This window comes from Artemia franciscana, chromosome 5 (genome assembly GCF_032884065.1).
Source record: "Artemia franciscana chromosome 5, ASM3288406v1, whole genome shotgun sequence".
Classification (NCBI taxonomy): Eukaryota; Metazoa; Arthropoda; class Branchiopoda; order Anostraca; family Artemiidae; genus Artemia; species Artemia franciscana.
In genome coordinates, this window is record NC_088867.1 from 45,874,091 (window position 1) to 45,896,184 (window position 22,094).

The 22,094-nt window shown below is 36.9% G+C and overlaps 1 protein-coding gene across 2 annotated transcripts in view; it reads right to left on the bottom strand.

Annotated features, from left to right (window-relative positions):
• Positions 1-22,094, bottom strand: part of LOC136027487 (probable RNA-binding protein 46) — a 73,702-nt gene that overhangs the window by 18,195 nt on the left and 33,413 nt on the right. For both annotated transcript variants that reach the window (XM_065704799.1, XM_065704798.1), the window contains exons 2-4: positions 16,901-17,072; positions 4,967-5,105; positions 3,457-3,577 (exon numbers count right to left, since the gene is read on the bottom strand). In XM_065704799.1, coding sequence (XP_065560871.1) covers positions 3,457-3,577; positions 4,967-5,105; positions 16,901-17,072 — 432 coding nt within the window. The remainder of the gene's footprint in view (positions 1-3,456; positions 3,578-4,966; positions 5,106-16,900; positions 17,073-22,094) is intronic.

Here is a 22,094-nt window from a genome sequence, read left to right on the forward strand (position 1 = left end):
TCAAACCCGGAGGCATGGTGATTTGACCTTTGGACTATTTTGAAGAAAACAGCTATCTCAAAATTTTGATCAGATCCGCTTAGGGAAAAAGACGGTGTGGGTGGTGGCTTTTTGCCCTCCAATCACTTTTGATTCTTAAAAAGGGCACTAGAGCTTTTAATTTACAATCAATTGAGCCCTCTCCGAAGCTTATACAACCATCCTTTCCCTACGAAGTGCCTCCGGGAAAAAGATAAATAAACAAATAAATAATAGTGCAATAAACCCTAATGGCTCATTACTATAGGCAACTCTATGACATTGCCTCTGACTTAAACAGGTGAGCAGAACTTTCGATTTCCCTTCTGATGAACATCCGAAATTATCCAGGGGGAATAGTGGGGACTACCCGGGGGGATCGTTTGTAGGGGAATTTTCTTAGGGAGGGAGGGGGAATTTACGCGGGGGAGGGGATTCCTTGGTTAAAAAATCCTAGACACGAGTTCGGCATTTCATTTTAAACAATGGGAAAACGCGGAATTTTATTATTAGAAAAGCCTTCACAGAATTAAATGCATAAAATTAAAATAACGTTAACCGTGTTGTCAATGATAACTAAAGTATCAAAAGAAAATTTATCACAATACACACATCAAAAGAACCAGATCGAAATAACCAAAATCGAAAATTTGATCTCGTTTTTGAGAAAACTCCACCTATTTTTGGTAATTTTACGCGCTACTGCAATATTTAGAATAGCTCCATACTGTACAACATACTGGCGATCATTTTCAAATCACCTTTCATGGTTTTCCTCCTGGTATTTCAGAGCAGAACAAATATAGCCAATTGGCAATTGAAAGCATTTTATTCACCCCCACCTTGCATACATATTAGACTGAAATACCCCGATAAGTCAAGAAGAATGCCGAATGAACTGAGAGAAGAAAATGCTGTTGGCTTGAATATTCGACCCTATAAACAAACAGGGCTTAACGGTTCTGGGTAATGGGTAAACAGGATACATAACAACTTTTGAGCGTATGCGCCATCTAAATATACGGTACTTTTACAACTAGATGGCTGTCAGTGAATCGACAATAGCAAAAATTTTAAAGTAGAAAAATTAAATAGACCTCAAAATGATTGTTAGAAGGCTCTTGAGAAGTTGTCTAACTTCTAAGTTTTTGAGGTGCAATTTGCCACCTCAATTAAGGTATTTATTAAATTTTCTTCCTCCATCAATTCTCAAAGCAATACTTAAATTCTAGAATATTGTTTTTACTCCCTGTCTGTATCCTATAAATAAGTTAGAATAATAGGACTATGACTGAGATCGCGACAATACAGAAAAAAAAAACTAGGCATACTATAGATAAAAAAATCAGAATAACAAGAGCTAAGAGCTCATATGGCATTTGTGACGGGGTCGGAAGAGCTAAGAGCTCATATGGTATGAGCTCTAGCAAAATTCTAAGAATCACAAGGTTGCTTCAAAAGAAAAATCAGAGGCCTAATGCCGGTCGTGATTTAAAATAAGAGCTCTGAGTCATGAGGTCCTTCTAAATATCAAAATTCATTAAGATCCGATTACCCACTCGTAAGTTAAAAATACCTCAATTTTTCTAATATTTTCTCTCCCTTCAGCCCCCCAGATAGTCGAATCGGGGAAAACGACTTTATCAAGTCAATTTGTGCAGCTACCTGACACTCCTACCAATTTTCATCGTCCTAGCACGTCCAGAAGCACCGAACTCGCCAAAGCACTGAACCCCACCACCTAACTCTACCAAAGAGAGCGGATCCAATCCGGTTACGTCAATCAAGTATCTACGACATTTATAAGCGTTTTCCAAGATTTCCGGTTCCCCCTTCCAACTCCCCCCAATGTCAAAAGATCTGGTCGGGATTTGAAATAAGAGCTCTGAGACAGGAGTTCCATCTAAATATCAAATTTCATTAAGATCCGGTCACCCGTTCTTAAGTTAAAAATAACTCAATTTCTCTGATTTTTCCAAATTAACAACCCCCAGCTCCCTCAAAGAAAACGGATCCGTACCAATTATGTCAATCTCGTATCTATACCTTGTGCTTATTCTTCCCATCAAGTTTCATCCCGATCTCTCCACTCTTAGGGTTTTCCATGATTTCTGGTTTCCAAGATTTCTGTTTCCCCCCTCCAACCCTCATGTCCTAGGATCCGATTCGAATTGAAAATGGAGCATATGAGACATAAGATTCTTCTATATATCAAGTTTCATTAAGATCCGATCACCCATTCGTAAGATACCTCGATTTTCACGTTTTCCAAGAATTCCGGTTTCCCTCTCCAACTCCCTTCAATGTCAAGGGATCTGGTCGGAATTTAAAATAAGAGTATTAAAGCACAAGATCCCTCTAGATATCAAATTTTATCAAGATCTGATCACCCGTTCGTAAGTTACAAATACCTCATTTTTTCTATTCTTCCGAATTATTCCCCCCCCCCCCAACTCCACCAAAGAGAGCGGATCCGGTCCGATTATGTCAGTTACCTATCTTGGACTTGTGCTTATTCTTTCCCCCAAGTTTCATCCTGATCTCTCCGCTTTAAGCATTTTCCAAGATTTCCGGTCCCCCCTGATGACAGTGGATCCGGTCGGGATTTAAAATAAAAAAATCTGAGTTTCGAGGTCCTTCTAAGCATGAAATTTCATTAAGATACGATCACTCTTTTGTAAGTCAAAAATACCTCATTTTTTCAATTTTTTTAGAATTAACCCTCTCCCCAACTCCCCCAAAGAGAGCAGATCCGTTCCGGTTATGTCAATCCCGTATCTAGAACCTGAGCTTATTTTCCCACCAAGTTTCATCCCGATCCCTCTACTCTAAGCGTTTTCCAAGATTTTAGGTTCCCCCATTCGACTTCCCCTTCACTGGATCCCGTCGGGATTTAAAATAAGAGCTCTGAGACACGATATCCTTCCAAACATCAAATTTCATTAAGATTCCATCATCCATTCGTAAGTTAAAAATACTTCATTTTTTTTTTTTTTTCTCCCAATCAACCGACCCAACTCCCCCCTCCCCCAGATGGTCAAATCGCGAAAACGACTATTTCTAATTTAATCTGGTCCGGTCCCTGATACGCCTGCCAAATTTCATCGTCCTAGCTTACCTGGAAGTGCCTAAAGTAGCAAAACCGGGACAGACAGACAGACCGACAGATAGACCGACAGAATTTGCGATCGCTATATGTCACCAAGTGCCATAAAAAAGCAGAAGATTAAGTTCACCTTAGATAGGGTCTCTCCGATCTAACTAATTAGAAATGATCATGACTTGGTAGCTAAAGGCGAACATTTTTACTAATTGACAATAAAGTGGAGGAGCGCCAAAACCCTCTACCCATGGGGTACCCCTGACCTTGGGACTTAGTGTGAGGAACAATAACGTGGTATTTGGAAAAATAAAACGAAAAATATTCGAAAAACAGACCTGCATGCACTCCACAAGCCACATGGACCTTCTCACTGTATCCTGTCCTGCCTTTGTACTCAGTAGCCCCGCGGCACCGCGATCCGGGCGGGTTATACAATTGGCGGTAATTGACTCCAAACTTCAAAAAGATATTTGTTAGAAATTTTGAGTCAAGAAGCTTTATTTATAGGAAGTAACAAGGCACTTGAATACAAAAGAAAATACAAAAACGCCCAAAACTCCAAGATAAAAGGTGTTTCAAAAAGAACTCCGGTTTTGAAAAGTCCTATGTTTTTACGGCTTTGAAAAGTCCTACATTTTTACGGCTTTGAAAAGTCATGCACGGCATTAATATATACTCGTAAAGGCAGGTATACAGAGGGCTTCCCCGGGTCAAACCCTTACGAAGGGTTCGGATTATTTAAACTTTCATGAGTCGATCACTTTGCCTATTCTCTTTGATGAGCCGAGTCCCATGCCTAAAAAAACCTTATGCATACGTACCTGGTGTAATTTAAATGTTTCTATAAAAATTTAGGTCATTTACTATATCTAAATAGTAAATAAAAACACAAGTTAGATTTTTCGATATAAAAAAAAGTGAATCGTTTTGCGAACCAGGAAGACTTTCTTGATTCCGATTCTAGGGAATACCTGATGTTCCTGATTACTGGTTCCAATAAATCACCCCTTCACTTATTGCAGACTTCAGAGATTTTGGAAACAGTTTTTGTATAAAAAGAGAAGAAAAAAAATTCTGATTTGTATGATAAATGATTAATATTCCATCTTAATGCTCATCTCGAAATTTGAGATGTTCCTTATTACATACTTATATTTGAAGACCATCTTTTCAAATTTTCTAGCTCAATTAATATTCCTCCACCAATTTTTGTTCGCTAAAGTATCAAGGACATACAAATAACAAGCTTTTTGCCCCACTGGGCCCATTTTTAGTTTATTCATACCCGAAAACACTGTTTTTAAGCTTCTTCTTTTGATTGTTTCACAGCTTTGAAGCTATTAGGACAGTATCACATTTTCGCCAGCGCCGGAAAATTAAACTGTGAAATAAAAAAAATAAAAAAAATAGTTAAATTTGAAGACGCTTTTCTTCCGTAAAAAATCGGAACACTAAGGACCTGTTGATTCACAAACACAACTAAAAATTCAAAGGAAAAACTATACCTTTTGTCTGGTGCCACATACTCTTGGCTTTTATTTCTGATTATTCGCCCACATGTCTTCTTTTTAAATTTGGCGCCACTACTACCTAAAATTTAACAGCTGCATATGGCGATCTTTTTTTACTAAAATTGAATTTAAGATCTTATTCGACTTTTTATACATGGTTGTGCAATTTTCCGCTTTTACTTTCCTTTGTATTTCAACAATTCAGATTTATAATTTAGCGAAAAATTGTTAGGAGCAATCATTTGTAGCAAATTAGACTGCTAAAAACAGCTTTAAGTTTGTATTTCTTTAATTAAAACAGCAACTACTAAAATCAACAAAAAATAAAGCTTACTTTGGTAGAGGTCCTCCGGGCAAACTTCCGTTTGAAATACTCCGGACAAGTTCTTTCCGGGCTTCATATTCGGTTCTATTGACCGGTCTAGACCAAGCAACCTCCACTACCGCGTTGTCTATTATTGCTGGCTCGTGACCTACCAAATAAAAAAGAAATGAGTTTAAAAATAACCACACTGCGCTGTATTCAATAGGAGGAAGCTTCCATCTTAGTAACCATTGTTCTGGCACACACACACACACACATACACACACAAAAAAGGCGGTTGATGAGACTGATATACTTTATAACAATATAAGCGAGGTAACGAATATGGTCCATACGAAACTCAATGATTTTAAAAACGTAACTCTGAGTATCTTTATTTTGCGCGTACTAGGAACTGTGCCATATGTCTCAAATTTGAACCAACAGTAGCATGAAATGGTCTTCGACTGCATGAAAGTGATCGCACGACATCACTTTCAACTAATCATATGCGTTTTCCACTACCGTAAAGTTATTGAAAGAGAAAATCACATTTTATTCCTTTAGTCAGAGCGTCACCGACAGCCGATGAAAACTACTCTCTGTTGAGTAAAATCCGAATTCTGCACTACTAATGATTTAAATTTGCGCCAGATGGTCTCTGAATTGAGACAGAGGGTTGAGAGATGGCCAAAATAGCGATACTGGGGTCCTACGCAAATGAGACTGGTGGACCACGTTAGCCACCCTGATAAGACCGTAGTATTTGCACATACTTGCAACCGCCATTTTTGTTGGTCGTTTTAACGCAAAGCAAAGAAATCAGTTGGCAATGACACCAACTTTTAGCAAAAGAAAATTTAACCAGCTCTACTCTATTGTATATGGCAATTCTGGCTGATTCCTACTTTCATACAGTGAAAGGGATATTCCCTAAGAATTAGGACATTCCTTGTATAGATATATCCTAAAACCCAGGGTAGATTGCAAGTTTTTAGGTGGGTTCCCCCAACAGTTTCTTATAACTGTCGTATAAACCACCTACTTTAACTGATTTGAAAACTCCCCCCTCCAAATCTTGAAACAAATTCACAAATACATGAAATCCGTTTTCAATTATTAACATGATGTAGACCCGTGATTCCCAACGTGGGGTACACACTTCTCCGATGGGGCATGGGAATATTATTTTGGGTCACGGGCAGGACGTACACCCTTCAACTCACAATAGTGTAGAGCCTTAATTAAAATTTCATCACATTCACATACATTTAAAGAGCAAAGCAAATACATGATAGTAATACACTAACGTCATACATTGTATGAAAGGTATTATATACAGAAATTAAATAAAAAAACTGATTTTTTTAGCTGAAAGTAAGGAGCGACATTAAAACTTAAAACGAACAGAAATTACTCCGTATATGAAATGGGTTGTCCCCTCTGCAATCCCTCGCTCTTTACGCTAAAGCTTTTAATTGTTTTAAAAAGTAGAATTGTGGCAAAGAGTCAAACTTTGGCGTAAAGAGCGAGGGATTGCAGACGGGACAACCCATTTCATATACGGAGTAATTTCTGTTCGTTTTAAGTTTTAATATCGCTCCTTACTTTCAGCTAAAAAAATCAGTTTTTTTATTTAATTTCTGAACGTTTTTGAATTAATGCATGTTTGGTTTTGGCTCTCCGCACATAAATTATTAAAATGAAATGTGTATATTAATTCTTTTTTGGCTAAATGGCTTTCTCTTAGTTTTGATAAGACGATTTTGAGAAATAAGGGATGGAGAAGGAGGCCTAGTTGCCCTCCAATTTTTCGGTTACTTAAAAAGGCTACTAGAACTTTTAATTTTTAACGAACGTTTTTATTAGTAAAAAATATACGTAACTTAAGAATCAACTTACGTAACAAACTTTCATAACCTTATATTTTTATTATGTATATGAGGGGGTTCGTCCCCTCGTTAATACCTCGCTCTTTACACTAAATCTTAACTTTTCCCCAATTCTTTAAGAATGACCCCTGAATCAGAAAGGCCGTAGAATAAATAGTTAAAATAACTAAAAATACTTTAGCATAAAGAGCAAGGTATTTATCTCCTCCTAAATACCTCGCTCTTTATGCTAAAGTATTTTTAGAACCCCTCATATGCGTAATAATCTCTGTTCGTTTTAAGTTTCAATGCTACTTCTTCCTTTCATTTGAAAAAAAGTTTTCATGTTTATTTTTCATTGTTTTCTTATAGTAATGCTAGAGAATCCTGTGCCCTTTTCATTGAATTTTTCATCCGCCATGACAGATTTCTCCAAGGAAAGATCCTCCAACATAGCCCCCTCTCCTCAGCCCCACCCCCAAACAAAATAAAATCCCCCTGAAAACGTCTGTACACTTCCCAATAACCATTAATATATGTAAACACTGGTCAAAGTTTGTAACTTGCAGCCCCTCCCCTAGGCAACTGTGGGGGAGTAAGACATACCCAAAGACATAGTTATTATGGTTTTCGACTATGCTGAACAAAATGGCTATCTCAAAATTTTGATCCGTTGACTTTGAGAAAAAAATGAGCGTGGGAGGGGGCCTAGATACCCTCCAATTTTTTCGGTCACTTAAAAAGGGCACTAGAACTTTTCATTCTGTCATTTTCGTTAAGATCCTACGACTTTTAGGGGGTGTTTTCCCCTATTTTCCTAAATAAAGCAAATTTTCTCAGGCTCGTAACTTTTTATGGGTAGGACTAAACTTGATAAAACTTATATATTTGAAATCAGCATTAAAATGCGATTCTTTTGATGTAGCTATTGATATCAAAATTCAATTTTTTAGAGTTTTGGTTACTATTGAGCCGGGTCGCTCCTTACTACAGTTCGTTACCACGAACTGTTTGACAAATTTTCATTCGCAAGACGCATCTAGAGGATATCTAGTAGGACATCTAGAGGACAACTTAAAAAACGATACCAAGTTAATGGCTTTTTAAATCTTCAGTTGAATATGCGTAAAATGTTGGGTAACAAAATTTAAATATCGCGAGGGGTCATCAGGATTTTAGACATGCTTGGTGGGACATAGCCCGAACACGGTTGAGAACCGCTGATGTAGGCCATCTTGCTGTCCCTAGTAAAGCTGTACTGTCAGTAGTACATGCAATTCTGAAACCATGTTTCAAACAGGTTTAATCCGGATAGCTTTCTACAGTTACAAGGACATGCTATAGAACTGAGGGTTCACACCAAAAACATGGAACTTTTACTGTCATTAAATAAAGTCTTATTTTTTTAGAAAGTCTTTTTTTTGGGGGGGAGGGGTGGAGGCAATTGGTCTTTGTGGCCTGAGCCTCAATTCATTTTGTGATTATGCCCATAATAATAATAAGAATATTAGTAACTATTTTAATTTCTAAACTGGCTGTACGAAAAGAGTGTATCAATCCCACTTTCTAGGGCTAAAATGAAAAACGTTGAGATGGCTAAGGCACGTTGTGCGAATGAAGGACGACAGATTGTTTTTTCGGCCAACCGTCTAAGGCTAAACGAAAAGCAGGTTGTCCTCGTCTGGGGTGGGAGGACGTCATAAAGAAAGATTTAAAGGAAATGGGAACTTCCTGGGATGCTATAAAGAGGGAGACTTTGAATAGATTGGGATGGAGGAGGAGCGTGAGTAGCTGTGTTGGCCTTAGGGGGCTTGGTGCTGCGTTGAGTTGTGAGTAATAGTAGTAAATAAAAATAACATCAATATTGTCAAATTAACAGCATTGCTATTATCAACCTCCCAAAAAAACCTCTCATAAAAAGCTTAGTATTATTTAATCAACTAAGAACCATGAGCTGTATAAACAATTACAAATTTGCAACTTACAGTTTTTACGAGTAACTCTAGTATTTGTGCATCTCAATTAAAGAGTAATTTTTAATCTACCGTTATTGTTAATCTACCGATATTTTTAATAACATTATTTTTAATCTACCGATAACTTGTTTAGGTGTATTTTTATCGCGTTCTACCCTGGATAAGGCCTTGAGTCCAACTTTGACTGGTGCCCCCCCAAACATTAGTTCTTATATAGAACCTTCCTGAAAAGTTTGTGAACAGCTACGAATTTATCCTCTATGAACCAGATGTCAAAAGATCTATTCGGGATTTGAAATAAGAGCTCTGAGACATAAATTCCTTCTAAATATCAAATTTCATTAAGATCCGAGCACCCATTCGTAAGATAAAAATACCCCAATTTTCACGTTTTCCAAGAATTCCGGTTTTCCCCTCCAACCCCTCCAACCCCCCTCCCACAATGTCACAGGATCTGGTCGGAATTTAAAATCAGAGCTTTAAAGCTCAAGATCCTTCTAAATATCAAATTTCATTAAGATCTGGTCACCCTTTCGTAAGTTACAAATACCTCATTTTCGAAATTACCCCCCCCCCCCCCAACTCCACCAAAGAGAGCAGATCTGTTCCGGTTATGTCAGTCACGTATCTTAAGAAGGTTTTAATTCTTCCCATCCAGTTTCATCCTGATCTCTCTGCTTTAAGTATTTTCTAAGATTTCCGGTCTCCCCCCAACTACCCCCCCTTGACCATGGATCCGGTTGGGGTTTACAATAAGAGATCTGAGTTACAAGGTCCTTCTAAATATGAAGTTTCATGAAGATCCGATCACTCCTTCGTAAGTTAAAAATACATCATTTTTTTCTAATTTTTCAGAATTACCCCCCCCCCCCCCCAATAGAACGGATCCGTTCCAATTATGTAAATCACGTATCTAAGACTTCTGCTTACTTTTCCCACCAAGTTTCATCCTGATCCCTCCAATCTAAGCGTTGTTCATGATTTTAGGTCCCCCCCCCCCCCAGAATCCCCCCAATGCCGCCAGATCCGGTCGAGAATTACAATAAGAGCTTTGAGACACGATATCCATCCAAATATCAAATTTAATTGAGATCCGATCACCCGTTCGTAAGTTAAAAATACCTCATTTTTTCTAACTTTTTCAGAGTTACCCCCCCCCCCCCCAACTGCCCCAAAGAAAGCGGATCCGTTCCGGTTATGTCAATCATGTATCTAGGACTTGTGATTATTTTTCTCATCAATTTTCATCCCGATCCCTCCACTCTAAGTGTTTTCCAAGATTTTAGGTTCCCCCTCCCAACTCCCCCCCCCAATGTCAGCAGATCCGGTCGGGATTTAAAATAACAGCTCTAAGACACGATATCTTTCCAAACATCAAATTTCATTAAGATCTGATCAACTGTTCGTAATTTAAAAATACTTCATTTTTTCTATTTTTTCCGAATTAACGGGCCCCCCACTCTCCCCGGATGGTCAAATCGGGAAAACGCCTATTCCTAATTTAACTTGTCCAGTCCCTGATATGCCTGCCAAATTTCATCGTCCTAGCTTAACTGAAAGTGCCTAAAGTAGCAAAACCGGGACCGACAGACAGACCGACAGAATTTGCGATTGCTATAAGTCACTTGGTTAATACCAAGTGCCATAAAAATGAGCGTGGGAGGGGGCCTAGTTGCCCTCCAGTTTTTTGGGTCACTCAAAAAGGGGACTAGGACTTTTAATTTTCGTCAGATTTAGCCCTCTCGCGACATTCTAGAACCACTGGGTCGATATGATCACCCTTGGAAAAAAAGTAATAAACACACATACGTGATCTTTCTTCTGGCAAAAAAATACAAAATTCCACATTTTTGCAGATAGGAGCTTGAAACCTCTACAGTAGGGTGTAATTTTCATTAAGATTCTATGAATTTTAGGTGGGATTTCCCCCTTTTTTCGAAAATAAGGCTAATTTTCACAGGCTCGTAACTTTTGATGAGTAAGACTAAACGTGAAGAAACTTATACATTTCAGCATTAAAATCCGATTCTTTTGATGTATCTACTGATATCAAAATTCCATTTCTTAGAGTTTCGGTTACTATTGAGTCGTATCGCTTCTTACTACAGTTCGTGACGACGAACTGTTAGATAACTACAATGCAATTCTCATAGACTCTTGGAACGATGCAAGTTACGAAATTAAGTGAAATATCATCGTCTCTTTTATTTAGTCTATCGGAATAAGTTAATTAATTATATTGCATATTTCAAGGAAACCAAATGAATTGAAAGGCATGCTTTATGAAATTGAAAAAGAAGGAAAACTAGAAGTATATATAGTTTGAATATAATGCTTAAAACAAGGTTCGATACATTCTTCGCATCAGCCGCTATTAATAGCAGAAATAAGTCATAAGAGGTTCCAGCCTATTCGTCATAGATTGTAAATCTGAGAATTGGGCAGAGCTATTTGGGGTTACTCGCAGCAACGATAAGAGCACGGTAAAATATTACATAAGACTAATTTACTCACTGGCGGTTCTGGCCTCTTTTGTGTCCAGGGGAAAGTTTTTATTAGCCCCTCGCCCCCTGTCTACCAAAATTTTCAGGCCGAATTTTGACAAAAACTCATTTATTAACAAAATTTTGCATTTGTTTAAATCTGACTATTCTTACTTTATATGGGAAAATTGAAAATTTCGAATTCAATTTGCTTATTTTTACTGCGAACTACACCCTCTACTTTATTTTAACAACAATATAATTTCAAAAATTACAAAATGATTATAAACGTTGGATTATTTGTTTAAGATTTTGTACCCTTAAAATTTCTGCACCCAGGGCAAGGTCTCTGCCCCCCCCCCCGTTAAAGCCACCTCTGAACTTACTCGATATACTACTGTAAGTGAAAAAAGTACCAAATACATCAAAATAAAAATATTTTTGATCTCTGAGCCCATCTTAGGTCTATTCATACATGATAACCACGATTTTCTTGGTATTTTCTTTAAGTTATTTCAAATTATCTTCAGAACGCCATCACATTTTACCAGATGTTGCAACGTTAAATAATGAAAACATACAAGTAAAACAAAATAATTGAACTAAACTAACCTAAATAGCTAATCTATATAAGTAAAACTAAACTAAATAAATAAAACTGAACATAAACTATATGTTGATTTCTATAGCAGTGCTGTTGAGTCGGAGTCGTTGAGTCAGAATTTTAGCAAACATTTGCTGAATAGAGTCAGAGTTCAGAGTTGGGAGTCAGTGAACTGAAAACGCCAGAAGTTGTATTCGGTTATAACTTACAAAATCTAGTTAAACGACGCTTTAAAACACGTCTGCGGAGTCAGAGTCACGGAGTCAAGAGTTTTAGTAATTTTTTTCTGAATGGAATCAGAGTCAGAATTGGATTCGGGGTCGGTTATAACTTATAAAATCTAGTTAAATGATTCTTTAAAACAGGGCTGTGGAGTCAGATTTTTAGTAAATTCTTGCTGTATTGAGTCATAGAGTCCGTATATTGAAAATGTCAAGAGTCGGAGTTGGATTCGGAGTCAGTTATAACTTATACAATCTACTTAAAAGAAGCTTTACAACAGGGATGTGGAGTCGGAGTTGTGGAGTTTTGGTAAATTTTTGCTTAACGGGGTCGGAGTTGAAATCGGTATATTGAAAATATCTGGTGTCGGAGTTAGAGTAAGAGTCGGTTATAAATTATAACCGACTCCACAGCCCAGTTCCAAATACAACTACACCTTCAAAGTAAAGCTACTTTCATAAGCTGTTAAATGCCCCATAGCTTTAGCTTAATTTTGTGGGTTTTCCACCCATGCCTCTTTTTCAGATTGGGAGCCCTCTACCGCCAAAAACGACATAAGTCTATTTGAAGATCTTTTTACCTTGAATTCGTATTTCCAATTCTTCCCAATTTATAAGATATTGTTGCGTTTGTTTCTCGTAACCAGTTCAAACAATCAAATTTCAGTCTCATTGTCCATGGCATTTTAAGAAAGAAAAACACTACCAAAAAAGATGTTCTAAGTTCTAAATGAAACTTCCTTGTATATTAGTGGATGTCAAAAATACCACTAAAGAATAAGTAAAATGGTCAGATCGGTTTAAGAATATTTTTCTGAGCACACATTTTTATATCACGCTGTAATGTTTCACAAATCACAACTTGCGTCGTAATTCAATGTTTCTTTTATAAAAATTGCGTTAACTATTTATGGGTTAGTTTAGATGGCACTGACACAGTTTATAAGAAGCTCAAATAGTGAAACAACTTTTGTTAGCTTATTAATCGAAGTTAAGAATAATAATAGCCATAAATTAACGACTTGAACTTGATTATTTAATTGAGATGCACAAATAATAGAGTTACTCGTAAAAAGTTGTAAGTTATAAATTTGTAATTGTTTACACAGCTCATAAAGCTTAGCTAATTAAATAATCATTATTCATTTATAAATGGATGTTGATAATAACAACATCATTAATCTGACAACACTGAGATTAACATAACTTAATTTTAAGCAAAAGTATCATTTCATAGAGGGTCACGCATACTGTGCAACTGTCAAATCACGCTAAAGGCACACCTACCAAAACTAGAGCTAAGAGCTCATATGGCACTTGTGACGAGGCAAGAAGAGCTAAGCGCCAAGAGCTCATATGGTATGAGCTCTAACAAAATTCTAAGAATCAATAGATTGATTTAAAAGGAATATCAGAGGCCCTTTAGCCCCCCAGATGGTCGAATCTAGGAAAACGACTTTATCAAGTCAATTTGTGCAGCTCCCTGACACGCCTACCAATTTTCATCGTCCTAGCACGTCCAGAAGCACTAAACTCGCCAAATCACTGAACGTCTCCCCCCAACTCCCCCAAAGAGAGCGAATACGGTACGGTTACGTCAATCCCGTATCAAGGACATTTGCTTATTCTATCCACCAAACTTCATCCCGATTCCTCCACTCCAAGTGTTTTCCAAGATTTCCCCCTCCAACTCCCCCCAATATCAAAAGATCTAGTCAGGATTTGAAAAAAGAGCTCTGAGACATGAATTCCTTCTAAATATCAAATTTCATTAAGATCCGATCACCTATTCGTAAGATAAAAATATCCCAATTTTCAAGTTTTCCAAGAATTCCGGTTTCCCCCCCCCCCAACTCCCCCCAATGTCACAGGATCTGGTCGGAATTTAAAATTAGATCTTTAACGCGCAAGAGCCTTCTAATTATCAAATTTCATTAAGATCTGGTCACCCTTTCGTAAGTTACAAATACCTCATTTTTCCAAATTACCTCCCCCCCCCACAACTCCACCAAAGAGAGCAGATCCGGTCCTGTTATGTCAGTCACGTATCTTAGACGGGTTTTTATTCTTCCCATCCAGTTTCATCCTGATCTCTCCGCTTTAAGTATTTTCTAAGATTTCCGGTCCCCCCCCCAACTGCCCCCCAATGACGCTGGATCCGGTCGAGATTTAAAATAAGAGATCTGAGTTACGAGGTCCTTCTAATCATGAAGTTTCATGAAGAGCCGATCACTCCTTCGTAAGTTAAAATAAGTCATTTTTTCTAATTTTTCAGAATTAACCCCCCCCCCCAATAGAGTGGATCCGTTCCAATTATATAAATCACGTATCTAAGACTTCTGCTTATTTTTTCCACCAAGTTCCATCCTGATCCCTCCAATCTAAGCGTTTTCCACGATTTTAGGTTCCCCAACCCCAAACTCCCCCCAATGTCACCAGATCCGGTTGGGATTTAAAATAAGAGCTTTGAGATACGATATCCTTCTAAATATCAAATTTCATTGAGATTCGATCACCCGTTCGGAAGTAAAAAATACCTAATTTGTTCTAATTTTTCAGAATTAACCCCCCCCCCCCCAACTACCCCAAAGAGAGCGGATCCGTTCCGTTTATGTCAATCATGTATCTAGAACTTGTGCTTATTTTTCCCTCCAATTTTCATCCCGATCCCTCCTCTAATTGTTTTCCAAGATTTTAGGTTTCCCCCTCACAACCCCCCCCCAATGTCACCAAAGCCGGTCGGGGTTTAAAATTACAGCTCTGAGACAAGATATCCTTTGAAACATTAAATTTCATTAAAATCTGATCAACCGTTCGTAAGTTAAAAATGCTTCATTTTTTCTATTTTTTCCGAATTAACGGGCCCCCAACTCCCCCAGATGGTCAAATCGGGAAAAGGACTATTTCTAATTTAATCTGATCCGGTCCCTGATACGCCTGCCAAATTTCGTCGTTCTAGCTTACCTGGAAGTACCTAAAGTAGCAAAACCGGGACCGACAGACCGACAGAATTTGCGGTTGCTATATGTCACTTGGTTAATACCAAGTGCAATAAAAAGCGAAGGCCTGTGCAGTTTTCTCCTTCCCACTTGTTGAGGATTCCTGCGACATCAATAAAGCTACTATTGTTTTACACGAGATCCATACCATAAGGTTCTGGTCATCCAAGAATTTCACCTTTTTGAATTCAAACAAGTTTTTCGACTTTTATAGCAAGTTTTGTAGCAGCTTGGTTGACTGTCTTCAAAAAGTAAAAAAAAAATAGAAGTTCTTTCTCACTATAATAAATTAGAATTATGTGAGTAGTAAAGTATTAAAATAATGGAAGGAAAACGTCTTACTAACTTTGCGGATGCCATAGGATCAAGGGGGTAATTTGTTATGGAGAAGGGGGGCAACTGCCACTTCCACACCTCAGTTTGCTCTGAACATGGTCTTGTCTGTAATGGACCTTCACTGTGATTTGTCACCATAAAAATCGACTTTTGAAAGTTGGACATGGTCGAGCTCATCAGAACCGAGGGGTCGTTCACTTCTTGCCACCTGATGTACACCTCGATGGCTCATGTTTGCCGCATAGTTCCGAAATGCATAGCAGTTACTACACATATGGTATAGTTCCAACATATGTGGCACAATCCCATAACCCTTGGCATAGTTTTGCCAAGTTTGAAATGCGCCAACTTACCTTACCTTGGACCTTAGTTCCTCCAGAGCCATCGGTGGCGCTTAGGGCGTCGACAAAGACTCTCCATTCATCCCGCATTGATGCTGCAACGATAACGTCTTCCCATTCAGGTAGTAGTGAGGTACCAGCCGTCCTATGATTTCGGTCATATGTTCATCTCAATGTATTTGTGGGGCGGCCTCGCTTTCTTCTACCTTCTGGCTTCCATTCACAGGTTTTTCGAGGAAGGCGACTCTGTTCCATACGAAGAACGTGTCCTAGGTATGTCCACCACCTTCTTTTCAGTAACTCAATAACTTGAGGTTAACCTATTTTTCTGTGTATTTCTGTATTTGTAATTTTCTGTTGCCAGCTTGTATTCAAGATTCTTCTGAGACCCATATTTTCAAATGCAAGAATCCTTTTTTCAAGCTGGGAGTTTATTTTCAAACATTCACATGTGTAAAAGAGAATTGAGATTACATTGCTGTTGAAGAGCCGAAGCTTCAATCGCATTGAATATTTGTTACTTCTCCAAATAGGCTTCAATCTATTGAAGGAACCTGTAGCTCGTCCAATCGGTTTAATCTCGGTCGAAATCCCATCACAGTCAATCTAGCTACCCAGGTACTTGAACTCCAGGACTTGTTCTAGATTCTTGTTTTTGCAATGGGGAACAAGTGGCGAACAGGTTGTGATAGCCAACTGGTGCATGTGATTTTTGAAAGTTGGCAACCCCTCGATAAAAACTGCTTACGAGATACAACAGAATTACTGTAGGCATGTATAATACTGTTTATATTCATAAACAAAAAACAGGACACATGAGTTCACCCGAATTCTCTTCCAAGAAAATCCACTGACTTCCCAACGTGAAACCAGGTGTCTGGTCTAACTGACTAATACAAATATGTAATTTGACAGTAAAGTTTGCAATTATACCCCCCCCCCCCCTCTGGGTCTGTATGCAACTATGACGGCATAGAAAGTATTTTGACTGACCCTGAATAATTGACTGATCCAACATAATTGACATAATTGATCCCATAGGCTGAAAATTCAGTGTTCTTCCCCAACACCCTTCCCAATATGTGCATGGAACACAGAAAACACCAAAAATATTTGAAAAGATATAGACTTACATTTTATGTAATTATAGGCTGATTCGGCTTGAGCCCGAGTTTCGAAATGAACGAAGCAGAAATCTTTCGTTTTCTTGACTTTCTCTATTCCAGTTGAAAAGCTTTCAAAAAATCGGCGGATATTTCCTTCCGTTGTATGCAGCTGCAATCCTCGAACGTAAAGTATTCTCACCTGAAATAAGAAAAAAAAAGAAAACAAAACGAATAATGATCAAAGCGTACGACAGCATTTATTCTAAAGAGCCCATCATTTTGGGGGTCAAGATGCAGTGGCGGTTATGACATCTCTTGCGCCCAGGGAGAAATCCTGACTAGCACCCTCCCCCTCTCTCCCGAAAGTTTTCAGGCAAAATTAAAAAAGAAATCATTTATTAATAAAATTTTTCATTTATTTAAATCTGACTCTTTTTACTTTAGCCTCTGCAAAATTATTAGCCATCTCATCCCATTTGACTGTTTCTAATTCATTAATTCGGTCTAATTACTCTTTGCTTAAAATCCAATTTGAAATAGCTGAAATTAGGCTTACTTACATTTATTTTCAAGGAATGACGGAAATACGGGATAAAATGAAAATTATGGATTCAATTTGCTTATAATTACTGCCAACTGCGCTCTCCATTTAAAAAAAATGAAACTCAAAAATTACAAAATGATAATTGAAATTTTGTCCCCTTAAAATTTCTGCGGCCGGGGCAATTGTTTTTTGTTACATTTTTTTCCAAAATTTGACCTAGTTCATTTATATAGTGTGCATCTAGTAGATCTACATGATCTATATTAACCCTGATATGACAGGTTAAAAGAATATGTTGGAATTTTTGAATGGCAGAACAAAAAATAAAAGGCATAATTATAAACTATTTCCAAAAAACGTACAAAAATAGGTGAATAGTATCTGAAATTTGAGAAATTAAAGACAGTAAAAAAAATATCGATGATTCGGGAAGGAGAGAAAACTTAATTCCAGCAATTTAACCTACAAGCCTTAGGAGTCGGAAGGATGTTATCGCACGGTGGTTCAGTGGTGGGTCCAGGGGGCACTTGGGGAGCGTACTCCCCCCTGACGTAATGGTGGATTTGTGGTTGGGACCGCTTGCTCTGGTTTGGGTTAACATGAAAATAATTTTTTTTGTAATTGGTTTTCATAGTCGTGTTTTTAATAAGTTTTTGATTATTAAGACTGTTTTGTTTTGCAAACAAGTTTGTAGCAAGGTTCCAGATATTTTGTGCGGTCTCTGTTAGATTTTACTAATGACGCATACCGCCAAAAACTAATTAAATTTAGGTTAATCAAGGGAATATGTCCGTATTACCATAATAGCCAACTGGGAGGCAAAAATCTTTATTTCGTTATAATAAGAAGGGGAAATTTAAAATCTTAACTTCTTTATGCTGTCAAAATGATATTTCAGGATTGTGCTGTCACAACGGGGTTGAAAAGCAAAATATTGACTTCTTTTTACTGTCAAAAATTTGTTTTGATTCTTGCTATGGCGAATAAATAGATAACATTACCTTTTATTGGATGTCTGTTCTGGTTTTGTGGGTTTACTTTTTTTGCAAAACACGGTGGTTTTTACAACATTGTTGTTTTTAGGGGATTTGTAGCCTATAATAGAAAGTAAATCTACGAGAAGTGCGAAAATTATTAATTTAGGTTTTGGATCTTGGTGAGCAAATGGTGACCACTTTACTGCCTGTTTTCATCTAATTAAAGCTCTGCAATATATGACATATCACCTCCTCTGTTCATCCTAAAACATTAAAATAAAGGCCAAATTCTTCAGGACTTTAATAAAGGTTCGTATAAGTATATATCTAAAACTAAGTATATGAGTCGAAATACTCTTTCAAAGGTCGGAGTAATCATTTACGAAGAACAGATTTTCGAAAAATTGTTTATAAAAGAACGCAAATAATTACATGTTTATTTTTTTTATCTAGCTGGTATAGATGGGCCTCTGAATTCTCAGTTTGAATCAATGGAATGACATCAATTTTTTTTCAAACATTTACAAATAAAATGTTGATAAAAACTGGAAATTCACACAACTTAATGACTTGACCACACCTGACCACTTTGACAAACTTGACCACACTACTTGACAACTTGACCACGGAAACAAAATGCAGCTACAATATTGCTTCACCTAAATACAAACCAGTCACAAAATATAATTATATTTTTGTATAGGGATTGCATACATTTGTCCATAGAATTGTCTAAACTGCTATACATACCACTGAGGATTTTTACACTTATTTTGATACATGCTATCCAATCATATTTCCACGATTAGTTGTTTACAAATCAAAATTTTTACAGTACAATTATCTTACTTAATGCTAAAGCTGAATCAAATTTTTATTTTTGTGCTCAACAGACACACCGAGATTTAAAATTTGAATTGAATATATGAAAATCGAAAGATGAAAACAATGCATTAGAAACCTACCACAGCTTGAAACCCTGAGAATTTAAATCACCAGTCTATACCTATCAAATACAAAAATAACAAACACATAATTATTTGTTTTTTTTTTCAGGAGCAATTTGACTCATATGACTTAGTTTAAAGAACATACCTACATGCGTCTTTATTAGAATTAGTATTTTTCGACTATTTTGGTCTTTATTCGAATATTTTAGGATGAATAGAAGAAGAAATACTAATGAAGAGCTCTAAACCGAGAGGACTCTATACTGATAGGACTAGCTATTATAAACATTCACCTAATATTGAGGTAGACATTGACCGTGTAAATAAATTGATATGGCGGTTGTGGAAATACAGAAATAGGCTTTGTTTTTTAAAAACTATTTTTAAAAAGAAACATTAATGCTTTATGCTTTAATGCTTTGCGTTAATGCTTTATTGGGTAAAATTCTAGTTAATTGACTTCTTGCTATTTCAGAAAGGGTTTAGGTTAGGAAAATGAAACTTTCAGGGATGAATCTAGAGACTAAAGTGTGTCCCGGGAAAGTATTTTGAAGCAACTACCTCCACTCCTTCTCCCTCTAGAGGGCCCTGACCTTTGATGACCTTTAAAATTTGTGTGTTATAAAAGTGAAACCTTGCAAAATAGATCTTCTGCTTAATTGGAGTACAACAAAATTGTTTTCAGCTTCATAACTTTGCTCAATTCCATTTTATAAGGTTTGAAAGATATGCAAATACATTTCCTAAATTTTGAAAAAAAAACATTGATTTGGCTCAAAATTCTACTCAAATAACAGGAACTGCATTTTCAGAACTAAAGGCAGAGAAAAAGCAACTAGTAACTGAAAATTAAGGTAAAATGTTGTTTTGTCAAAATTTCAATAGGTATAGACCTGTCATGTAGGCAAATTTTAGGGCCCTCTAGAAGGAGAAGGAGTGGAGATGGGTACTTTATAATACCTTCCCAGGACACACTTTAGCCTATAGACCCATCTCTGAAAGTCTCATTTTCCTAACCTAAACCCTTTCTGAGATAGGAAGAAGTCAATTAACTAGAATTTTACCCTTTATTGTCTATACTTCAAACCCTCGTTTTAAATTTCTTATATGCATTTCTATCTCTTCGTTCATTTTTTCTTGTTCCATCCCCAAAAGAACTAGTATATAATGTTTAATGTATATTTTATGAATATACAAGTTATATCTTAATCCTGATTTTCTACTCTTCATTACTACCATAGTTACAAAGCAAATAAAAAGCTTAACTCACTCGCTATAGCGGTCAGAAGTGCAAAGGCAAACAATTATGCAGAAAATATTAAATATTATACTTTTTTACAGATGGTAAACAATTTTTCTTTTTTTATGGCTGAACGGTCTTGATTTCAACAGATTTATTAGAACTTTAACCCTCACCAGATTTTAGAATAAGTTTACGACTATTTCCACCGCCTATTTACGATACATAATTGTCGAGGTTCCCTTTAAATTGCAGGTATTTTTTTGTTCGTAAGTTTATCGAAGCATCCTATTATGCACCCCCTCCCCCAAAGAAAATCCTGGATCAGACCCTGGCGGTTTTTAGGTTTAATCTATTTTAGTCATACACTATAGCCGGTCGTGATTATTGGTTTGACGCATCTGCATATACTTTTTTATTGACCTAACCCCTTTAGTCTATTTTGTTTTTATGTACATATTTATTTTTAAACCCATTTCACAATGGCCATATTACATATCCTACTGTGAGATCCTTTCCCGAAATAAATTTCAAAAACTTCTCACTTAAATAAAGCTTTTATATGCACCTAATTTGACAAAATTATTCTGTTATGAAACTTCAAACAGTTTATCATCACCCTTCTTTATCGCGTTTAAAACTATCGAAACATCAGCGATATCACTTATCTCATAGCTAAAATGAACACCTGGGATAGCTACGCATAAAATTATCATTCTATAGCCGTTATTTTGAAATACATAGTTACACAAAGATTTTTGGTTGTACATAAATAAGGGGATACAAGCTTGTCATTACCTTTGATTAAGGAACATTTTCTGTGACTACTTTACTGGACAATATTTGGGGGGGAGGGGGAGAGGAATCAGGAGGCTTGACGGGAGAAAATTAGACTGTGTATGCTGTAGTTTAAAAAGATACATAAAAACACTACAATAAGTCTTCATTTTTTATAATTCTTCGTTTGCGTATAGGTAATGTCGATAATCAACAACGATATGTGGCAGGAATTCGGCATGATTCAACTTGAACTTATCCCGGCATGCAAAATCAGGGCAAAATTTTCAACAATACAATGTAACTTCATTTTTTATATCTCTTTGTAAATTAACCACTGAAAACCAGTGACCAGTGTAAAAAACCACTGACCAGTGAAAATTACACTTTCAGCAAGTCGAGTGTCGAAATGAAGCTACCTGCTCCGAATATTTCTGGTGGCACAGAAAGACAGGCGGAGCAACTGGTCTTCCCCATTGACCTGACTGCTTACAATATTAACTAGTGGGCCTTCTTCTTTTATTTTCAGTTCATTATTTTTTATTTCCTTACTCATTATACGAAATATTCATCTTTTAGGTATTTTCAGTTCATTATTTTGTACTTCCTTACTCATTAAACGAAGTATTCATCTTAGCAGTTTGATTGCGCCACTGTTCCAGATGGGGTGCGCCATAGTTCCCGCCTAGTCGGCAACAATGGCGCAAAAAGTGGCTGTCAGAAAACATGACTC